This window comes from Solanum stenotomum, chromosome 9, assembly GCF_019186545.1.
Source record: "Solanum stenotomum isolate F172 chromosome 9, ASM1918654v1, whole genome shotgun sequence".
Taxonomy (NCBI): Eukaryota; Viridiplantae; Streptophyta; class Magnoliopsida; order Solanales; family Solanaceae; genus Solanum; species Solanum stenotomum.
In genome coordinates, this window is record NC_064290.1 from 8,340,769 (window position 1) to 8,351,797 (window position 11,029).

The 11,029-nt window shown below is 31.2% G+C and overlaps 1 protein-coding gene across 1 annotated transcript; it reads right to left on the reverse strand.

Moving 5' to 3' along the window:
* Positions 1–5,287: 5,287 nt before the first annotated feature.
* On the reverse strand, positions 5,288–8,236 carry LOC125876860 (probable WRKY transcription factor 31). The gene is made up of 5 exons (XM_049558115.1): positions 7,767–8,236; positions 7,592–7,690; positions 6,899–7,426; positions 6,690–6,803; positions 5,288–6,253 (listed from the first exon to the last, which is right to left on the reverse strand). The coding sequence occupies exons 1-5, from the start codon at positions 8,139–8,141 to the stop codon at positions 5,531–5,533; spliced, it is 1,839 nt and encodes a 612-aa protein (XP_049414072.1). The 5' UTR covers positions 8,142–8,236; the 3' UTR covers positions 5,288–5,530.
* Between the last annotated feature and the right edge of the window lie 2,793 nt (positions 8,237–11,029).

The window sequence follows — 11,029 nt, forward strand, 5'->3', positions numbered from 1 at the left end:
CTCAATTCACAAAACTAGAACACTTTCCTACAAAAATTAAAATTCAATTCAACTCACAATTAATTCAAATTTAATAGTGTAAGGCATAGTTAATTCAAATTAACATGATTCATATCACACAATTTTTAACCAATAATGTCTTACAATGTTCATTAAAAATTTAGAATATCAAAGAAAAATCAAAACTCTTATCTAATATGAAATCAATCATCACTGATTAAAACTTAAAAGAACTCAAGAAATAGAAATAAAAAAAATCTTACAAAAATAGAATTGCAAACTTACAATCTATAAAAAGTTGTGGATGGATGGAGAAAAGTGAAAACAATAACACCCAAATGAGGCTTAGCCGCTGAACGGAATGCTAAGACGGGCGGGGGTCGACAACGACAAGAAGTGATTTGGATTCGGAATGGGGTAATGAAAATTTTGGAAAAGTTGAAACTTGGAGGAAGAAGGGTTTGGAAATAGTTGAAGAGAAAGAGAACACTTTTAAGTCAAAGGAGTAATGTAATTAATTTAATTTAAGTCAATAACAATTATAAAAAAATAAAAATAATGTGCAGCTGTTTTCCTTAAAAAAAGGGGCTTGGGGCCTTTTTTTTTTTACTTAAAAACGTCAATAACAATTATAAAAAAATAAAAATAATGTGCAGCTGTTTTCAGCATTTTTTCAAAAAAATAGGTTCAAATGGGATTCGAACCCGCAACCTCAACCTTCTAAAGTTGCCCTCCTACCATGGCACCACAAGCCAATTTTGTTCTGTGGGTGGCACGCTTTATATTTATATAAATATTATGTATATATACCTATGTATATATAGAGTTTCCGTCGAAGTTCGGGGGTGGCGTGGCACCCCCAAGGCCCTTCATAGATCCACCACTGAACACACTGATATTAAAAAAAATTCGATTGTATTGAATTTCTTTAGGAGTTGTGATATATCAGATACTCTAAAGTTGTACTTACACATGTGATTTCCTCATTAATTTATGTCTTTCAGTTATATCCCTTATTTAGATACAATTGGATCGTTTGGTAGAGTGTATTAGGAAAAATAATGCATGCATTAATATAACCTTGTGTATTACTAGTACCTTGTTTGGTACTCTTTTTCAACCTATGTATACACTCTATTGTGTATTAAGGTGTGCATTGCTAATACCATGAATTTCTAGGTATTAGCAATGCAATGATTTTAATGCTTGCATTAACATGATAAAAGACTCAATTGTCCCTCAAAAGCTTTTTTACATCTTTTCCACCATAAAAGTGGAGGGTATCTTTGTAAATAGTTTTTATAATGCAATACATACTATTTTTAATGCATCAAACCAAACAATGCATTAAATAATCTATGTATAATTAATGCAAACATAACTAATGCATGCACTACTAATGCAAGCATTATTAATACACTCTATTTAGCATTATTCTTATACACTCTACCAAACGACCCTTAGTTATACGTATCTGGTTAACATGTATCTCGGATACATGTATCCGAGGTGCTAATTATGTTAGGATTCATAACATAGCAAACTCGGGAAAAGAGAGATAATTAGCTACTAAACTAATGAAATTCGTATGATTTGCCCTTCATTTTTTTTTATTACTACATCAATTAGATCCAAACTAAAATTTGGGCTGTCTCTTTCTTTTGGGCCTTAGAATCGATAAGCCTCACTCGCATTACTTTAGAAGTTCTTGAATGAATCAAACGAAAGTAGGAAACATCATGTCATTTCTTTATGGAAACAAAAAAAAAAATTCACAACTGCTTCAATAGATAAGATCAAATTAGATGCTTCTTGGGTCATTTCAATAGAATTAGAAATCACACATTTTTCTGGATCATCATAGCGTACTTCTACATATATCTATTTACATAAAGATTTTTTCATATATAACGGATGACAAATTGTGGAAAATTTTATAAAGTTCTTACAATCCATATTAGTAAGTGTTTAAAGATTTTTTTTTATTTTTTTTTTAGTTTGTAAATACAACATTTCAGGATCTCTAACGTAACGAACCATTATAATGGTACATCACAATGTTTTTTTTTTGGGAATCACAATGTTATCACTTCAACAAAGTAATTTTTAACAGTAATAAATATGTATATTAATCGAGAGAATATATTTTCTCCTCCTTTTCTTTTTATGGCCATCTACCCTCTATACACGCCATAAATATCCGTAAAAGAAAAGAATTTAGGCTTCCTATTACAAAAATGTACTACTAATATTTAGTCAATATCAAAATTGTTTTCTAAATAAAGGAATACCTTGTGAGTTTTTAGCCAAATTAGAGTTTTTAAACAGGAAGATCCAATAAATATATATAGGTGATCTTTCATTGGGATTGTACACAAGAAAATAAATGTTTCCTTTGCAAAATCTAAGTAGAATTTTCTAGCACAAACAAACACGTCGGTTAACTTAAATGTACCAAAGTTGACTCCATCTCATCATTAAATGACAAGTTGATGAGAGCTTAGAGAGCAATAAGTGCCCATCTTATCCAAAAAATAACATAATCTCAAAATAGAAATCACAGTCAAATGGTACTCTCTCCACCCCCCTCATATCATCTAAAAATAGTTATCTTAATTAAAACTAATTTTTTTTTTTCAAAATAAGGCTAATTATTTTTTCTCATTTTACCCTTTAAGTAATTATTCTTGAAAATACCAAGAAGGATAAAATGGTTACTCTATTAATTAGTCTATTTTTACTTGTTTATGTTTAAATTGACACACCCTTTAAAAATCAAATGATAAGCTTTATATTGCCCTTTAAATATAATAAATTTAAGGATTTAGAAAAGATATTGGAAAATAATTATAATTAAGAATTAAGTGATAAATTATTTCTTAGTTCTCTAAATTAACTATACAAGTAAAAGTAAACATCTACTTTTAATAAAGTGAACAAATAAAAGTAGATGAGAAGGGTAAAATCTCATTCTAAATAAAAATTTTATCAAACGTAGAAAAGAGAATCACGATACATAATTTAAGACGAAGAAAATAAAATTGAACCAGATTTTGTTACTATGTATACATGTGATGGAAATTTAATTACGAGTAGCTGTTGGGTTGTCAACAAAAACATGGAGTATTTGCATCATATTTTGGACCCACTAGAGTCACTAAAGTCTTATTTTCTTCAATATGATCACACTAATCCCATTGATTTCATTATTTAGCCAAAAACGTAATACGACAGGAAAAAGAGAAGAAAAAAGATATATGTAGTGCCATAGCACGTAGGCCAGAGCATACGCCCAAATGTTTTTGGCAATTAAGTTGAGAGGACTAGGTCAATAGAAATGTTCAAGAAGAAAAAGACATATATGTAGACTCTTACTTGACCTCACAAGTCCTATTCAATATTGATCACAATTGGACTATATCATAGCATTTTCTGACTTCAAGGTATGAAGGCGAACAACCACTTAAGCTATTACGCATACGCGTTTTCTAGATTTATTCTATTTGATTCGAAGTCAATCGATTCAGTCGTGAATATGTTGAAGAGAGCTCCTTCAGACCTTAGAAGACCATGAATCCATGTATACCATAAAATATAGAAATGATGTGTCGCTACAAGTGCAATATCAATGAAGATTGGATATATAGCAGATATTTTCTGAAATTTATTTAAGTAGAGTATATGATATCGATGGCTTGAGGTCGAGCAATTAAGAGGGCATATTATTATAGATGTTGATTTTTATTTTTTTTTATATCTAGGTCACAATTTCAAAGGCAACCATCTTCTCATATGTTTTTTCTAATAGAAAAAATAGTCCAGTACATAGTGTTGTCACTCAATCCACACAAGAATATCATGTATCCGCCTTTAGTCATAAATCTTTTATCAACAAAATGGGAAATTCAAAACATATAAATAAGGATTTAATCAATATATACTGACAAGTTATAACAAGGTACGTAAAAACATATTTAATAATTTTAAAAGAATTAACCTAAATAGTTATTCAATCACCTATGTAAATTAAAAATGATCAACATATATATGATATATGTATAATATATGTATAACTATGTATAATGATCAATGTATAATCTATAAATATCGATTAGAAAGAGTAAACAGGTAATCTGATTGACTATTTGGGTAAGTATCCCAATCTTGATTTTGTCATGTTTAGGTATGGACAAGGAAAATGGAGATCAATAACGTTAAAGAAACGGACAATGTATTCAACATCAAAATGAAACTTGTCATTTAATGAAATTTGTCATTTGTAGGTCATAAGAAAGCTTAACAAATGAGACAAGTAACCAAATCTCTTTCTCATTAGTCTCTATTTTGTTTCTTCTTTCTCATACATTTTTCCATGTCAAAACAAACTCCTTTATAATTTCTAACAACTGTCAGACGGTTTTATTGACTCCTTTCTTGACTCCCATATCAATAATAATGTCACTTGAAGACTCACCAAATTCTTGCACTTCCAACGATTACAATATTTTACTACTTTCGTTTTAATTTATATCCTTTATATGATATAGTTAATTTGAATCAATACAGAATTCTAAAAAAAAATAAAGACTTCTCGAACTTAGCTTATAGTCCACATGTCATAACATTTGTATTGTTATAAAAACTTCTCATTAAGGCCGGTAAATAGGTAAAATCATAAAAATATGAATGGATAATCAAAAAAACAAAATGTGATACATAAACTAGGAGGGAGTAACTATTTTCTCAATTTCCTCCACTTTATCACTGGCCTTGTAACTTTGCCTTTGTGTATTTTTTGCTATACACTCACAAGTAGGGTATGAAGAGGGTACGATGTATACATACCTTACCCTTATTTTTGTGAGGTAGAAAAATTGTTTCTGATAGACTCAACTCAAAAGTTCATGTTTCCAATGTTGGATCGTTAAAAAAAAGGTAAGATGGGAAAGTAGCAAAATACAAAACAAATGCAATAACAAATCAGTGGCGGATCCAGAAATTTTATTTCATGGGTGCTCAATTATTTTTAATTTGAAAATTGCTATATAAAGTGGGTGCTTAGTTAATAAATTTGAATGAATTATTAGATATTACAAACAAATATTAGTGTTTATTGCAAAAAGCAATGGATGCTTAAGCACCCATAATCCATAACATACATCCGCCACTGTAACAAATAGTAGTACATATTGAAGAATAAGAAACGATGCGATAACTAAATAATACTATTGACAAAGAGAGAGAAAATAGAAGGAAGACAAGAAATGAATTTCAAACATTTCTGTTCTTTTCTTTGCCAATATTTTTTCTTTGTATTGATAAGAAATCTTGAATTACATTATTCAGCCAAAAAAAGAATGGAAGATTATATGTTTTAAGCCACCTATAAAACACACAAAAAAAATCTTATCAACTTGTATAGTAATCTAGTTTTCGTGATTACTAATTAAGCAAAAAAAATTAATTTAAGAAAAAAATTCTTTCTTGAAAGGAAAATATGCGCACAGCAGCTTAATTGACAAGCTATCAATCAATTTGCTGGAAAACTCGAATTCGTCACTTTATTGTTGCCATTGCTGTTGTTATTGCCATTGCTTGTGACACTGTTGTTATTGTTGTTGGAGGGCGTTGTGGTGGTGGCAATTGTATTGTTGGTACCATTGTTTGATTGCCCTGGATTGCCAATAAGTGAAGTGATGGCTGCTGCTAATGCTGCAGTGAAATTAGGATCACTGGTTAAGGCGTTCACCGTGTCAGCTAGAGGGTTGTGGTTGGATGGATTAATCGAGGATGACATCGTTGAAGGGTGCTGTTGTCCTTCCAAATCTTGAGACGATTGGAGGCCAGAGAATTTGGATTGGTTATACAAAGCCTGGCCAAATATCTGAGGCAAAAGTGCAGCTGGATTTGCTAGGATGTTGTTGTGAGTTGGATTTGAAAATGGGACTTGGAATGGGTTTGGGGGTCTTGGGAATTGCAATGGGTTTGGGGATTGAGTTAGGTCCAATGTAACAGTAGGGAACGGGGCGGAGGCTGAAATTGTGGCCATGCTGGAAGAGCAAGGGAGGAGAGTTCTCGCAAAGAAATTGGGATTCATTAGCCCATCTGCACTTGGCATAGAACCTGAAAGTAACATTCTTGCTGCAGAGGAAGTTGTTGAGGCCATCCCCATAGCTGCCGGTGGCAACGGATGGTTGTGAGTACCTTCATAAGTTGTGATCAAGATCGTTCTGTCCTCTGCACATCTTTGAACCTATCAATGCAGCAAAATTCACTTCAGTCAAAACACTTCCTTTTTTCCCCCTTTCATTCAATATTCATTGCCCATTAATCCGGCTAATCTAGACTCGCTTTGAGTAAGCCCACTAAAGGAGGTAAAACACTTCTTTATTTGAAGGTCGAATCTGAGACTTCTGGTTGAAGTTATAGACACTATAGAGACTTTCATTGCTTTTAATTACTACTATAATATATAAATTCAGAAGTGAATTCCTCAAGATATTTCCTAACAAGATTTATTGTTGGAAAAAAAAAATAATTTTTGTATTCGATCAAGAAAGAGCAATAGCAACACAACACCAACTAGTATTGACAATCAGTGTACAACTAACACATTATTGTTAATTAGAGTACTAAGATTCATGATTGACCAAGTACAGAACTAAATTATTGAACAAACAGAAACATACTTGCTTCCGAACTGGACAACCAGCTGCCATGGTGCACCGGTAATAAGCCCGAGGACATGGGTTTCCCTTCGCCATTTTCTGCCCATACTTTCGCCATTGGCAACCATCTGTGATCTGATTGCATCACAAAAAAAGTTTTATCAAATAATCTTTTAAAACCAAAATCAATATATATATATATATATATACATTAAATCAAAGTTACATACCATGGGAGCTTCTGATCGAGCCCTGACGGAGACCCTAGCCTTTCTCATAGTAGCCTCAGTAGCTTGATCAGCAGGTTTATTAGTAGAGCTATTGCCAAGTCTTGGAATTTTATTAGGACCCCAACCAGGTGACTCTTTTTCAGGACTATCTTCTCTTATAATCCCACCTGTGGAACCTGCTTCAGTGTTATTCGCTGGTGATCGCGATTTTTCCCTGCCACTTCTTCCCTCTGAAGATGACTGGGAAGTCTCTTCAGCCTCAGAAGCAGCTAAGCCAAGATCCATAAATTGCCTAGGCACTACTTGTCCTCCTCCTCCATGACCATTTTGATTATTGTGGTGTTGATGTTTCACTTCTTCACTTTTCCCATCACGTTGACCACTTTCTTGATTTTGTTGCTGTTGGTGCATCATTGTCATCATATGCATCTGCAAGGTATTGTAATTGTTTTTCACCTGATTTAACATATCCCTTAATCGTCGATTTTCGCCATTCATTCTTTCCAATTCAGCCTGAAGAACTACTAACTGAAACAGAGGATTTCTGTGTTAACAAAGCTAAATTACAGAATATACCAATTGATTTCTCATATGGTCACTTTATCAGAAAGTCACCCTTTTTCTGATTAGTTGAGTGATCATCTGAGAAATCAATCAACTCCAGTATAGTGAGTGATATTAAATTAGTCTTACCTCACTCTTGATTCTTTTATCATCAGAATTAGGGGATAAGCCATCATCCACTAAGGACTGATCACTATAAGTGTTTGCTGTAAGAAGATGCAAAGCAGTCTACAAAATGAAAAACAATTATGTCAAAATTCACAACATTTGGTATGAAATGTACTCCTAATTCGGTTAACCTTACATTAATATTAAAATCCAATTCAGGAGGAGGAGTGTTTGATTCTTTTCTATCAGAATCATTAGCTGTTGTTGGCTCCTCAGAATTAGTAGCATTTTTTTTATCAGCAAAGAAGTCCATTTCATCAATAACTGGTCTGATGTGTTGTTCGTCTTGATCATGATCATGATGAGTAGTAGAGCAGTTAAGGTTTACTGGGAATTGAATAGTAGGAGGTGGTGACCTGTTGTTGTATGATGATTCCATAGATGAAAAATTGAAAAAAATATTGTTACGAGGATAAAAGTGGTTGTTATGGGGTTCAAGAAAAGAATTGAGGACAGTAGGAATAGGTTTGATGGGATCTGGATCAAAGGAGAGTCCACTTCCTTTGGCCATATATGAAGAGAAAGAAATGAAAAACAGAAAGGGGAGAGAGAAGAAGAGTGTTTGAATAACACCAATGGACTCGCCTAATAAAAAGGGAAGTTGAGACTTGAGACTTGAGACTAGGGAAGTAAGACCAAATANATGGGGGGAGAGGGGTGGGAGTATTAAAGTAGTGGATTTTTTTTTTATAAAAAAATATTGTGGAATTGAAGAAGAGTTGAGTTTCTAGATTTGTTTGAACCTTGAAGAGAAATTGATGGGATTTGATTTTTCTAAAAATGATACTACAACTTAAACAAATTGGAAAGGATATCAAGTATGTCCCACTTGAAAAATGAGCTGTCAAATATGGGACCATTCTAGGAGTTTTAGTAAGGTCCATTTGAAAGAAAAATTAGGCGAAAATAGAAAAGCATAATATCATTTAATTCGATTTCAAGTAAGTAGATACATCTATTTTACGTGATATAATACATTTAAGATCTCATACACTAAGCAAAATTGATAATGTAGGACGAATATATCTATTTGTCCAATTTTTATATAAATTTAAATATTTACTTGTGCACACAAAAAATAAATGACGTAAATATCAATTGAAGCTTGCGTTAATGTAAAAAATATATAATCAATTATTATGATATTTTATGTTATATATAAGGTATAAAACATAATTAAGATAAAAAGAAAATAGTATTAAGAAAAAGAATGTCATTGATTATTTTGTCAAAATAAGGAGTGAGAAAATGACATTGACTCGTTCAAAAAATTCACCGCCCGGATAGGTCCGGCACTTGCTCGTGACGATAGAATGTTGATCTTTGGGCCTTCTTTTGGATACATTTGAGTCAACAAATTTCAGAGACCGGCCCACTTTATGACGACTTGTGGGCCTAATCTTTGCCACGTAAGACTTCTCTTTGTCTTTTCTTCATTTTGACTTCTTCACTTAAAATATGAAGAATGTTATTTTCTCTATTTTATGTTTACTTGGTAAATGACTGTTACAGTTATGTGGTAAATTTTGGTGCTATTTCTCTATATTCATGGACAAGATCTTAATTTATGGCTTTTATGTGATCAATACGTGAATTAAGGCAAATTTCAATCTAAACATGGTAAGAACATTGTGCTTCTAAATCATATAATTTTATATCTAGTTTGAATAAATGTCAACTTTAAATCAGTTATCAATAGTATTTTTCGGTCATTAGTTATAACGTTTTTAAATTTTATAGATATACTTTAGAAGTTATTCAGAATTTTAAAATTTATGAGTTTTTATAGTTAATACTATTAATAATAATTAATAAAAAATTAATCTCAACCCACCTTATTAGCTTTTGGATCGTTTGACCAAAAATCTACCTTTTTTTTCATGCATTAGTGAAGGAACATGTCCTTAGTTTCTTCTTCTTTTTTAAAAAAGTTTTAATTAGGTCAAAAAGTTTATGGATAGTTTCCTCTCATGCATGCATTTAGTAAATATTATTATTTTTTCTTGTTATTCCTTTTACTTTTTCCTCTTTATATGATCAAGTTCTTTCTACAATTCTCTAGATTTGTATCCATGTGATATGGTATAAAATAAAATATAGTGCAAAATTCCATCTAGTCAGTTGATTGAAAAATGCAAACAATTTCCACATTTTAGAACAAATTCTATGATTTAAAAGTAAAATCTAGTTTTTTTTATTATATATTTTTACGAGTAAAAAGCTAAAGAATAGTTTGCTTATGTGCTCACGATGAGGCTTTCTAGTAAACAGAGTTCAATTTCATTGGATAGATATACACCCTACTCAGATAAATTAATCATAGATAAAAAAAAAATTAAGATTTAAATTCCTACTTTTAATAAAGAAATTGGACATTAAAAATGAAAGCAAGGATGATAGAATTATTTAAAAAGTAATTCAATGATTCAATCTATTTATGGTTTAGCAAATTTTAAAAAGTAAAATTCTATTTATATTAGTCGTTAAGCTCATGTGCAAAATACTTGGATAACTATGGTTAAGTAGTATATTTATAGTTAAATAGTATGATAAGTATTATAATACATTATATTACTCCTTTCTTTATTACTTAGGTATATGTTATTTAAGGAGTTAAAATATATTTTTTATTACGCATTTTTTAAAATATTTTTAGAGTATTTTGAGTTTTTAACTGGAACCCTATTAACTATTGGTATTATGATTTAGGATAAGTACTATTCAAACATATAAATTTTATTTTAAGAATTCTATATTAAATTCACATCAAAGTTGAACGATTCAACTTCTCACTCTAAATTATATCGGTAAAAATAAAATAAATTAAAATAATAGTTAATATCAACTTCCAAATATATGTGTGTCCATAAAATTCGAAAAAAATCTATTTTTACCTTTTTCAAGAAATTTTAGAAATTTCAAAAACAACAAAAGATAGTTTTTACTTTTTTTCACTCTAAATTACTCACAAAAATACAAAAAAAGAAATAATTTATGTCAGGGTCAAACACCACATCAATTAGCAAATATTATTTTTCACTTTAAAAAAAAATTACTTTGTTCTATTTTCACAATGAAATATGAACAAATATCTACGAAGTAATGGGAGATCCAAAGTATACAATATAACGATCCGAACCGTCGTTATTTAGGAGAAGCAAAAATTTGAGAAAATGGTTCTCGAGTGTCAGCCACGTTCAGGGTGTAGGCTCGGGGCGTGACAGTAAATAACGCAAAATCTTATTTCCTCCTCCTTCCTAAAATGCCTAATTTAGACGTAAACCGCCCTAGAAACCCCCAAAAAGTTGCTATAAGCTTGGAAAAGAAGGAGAAGGAGATTTCTAGCGTAAGGAGCGTGAGGGATGGCATATTTCCAATCAAGATCACCGTCACGAAGTC

Coding starts and splice junctions, on each gene's coding strand:
- LOC125876860 (XM_049558115.1), bottom strand. CDS start 8,141: ATGGCCAAAGGAAGTGGACTCTCCTTTGATCCAGATCCCATCAAACCT. Junction 7,691..7,766: donor AATTGGATTTTAATATTAAT/GTAAGGTTAACC, acceptor TTCATTTTGTAG/ACTGCTTTGCATCTTCTTAC. Junction 6,804..6,898: donor CTCGATCAGAAGCTCCCATG/GTATGTAACTTT, acceptor TGATGCAATCAG/ATCACAGATGGTTGCCAATG.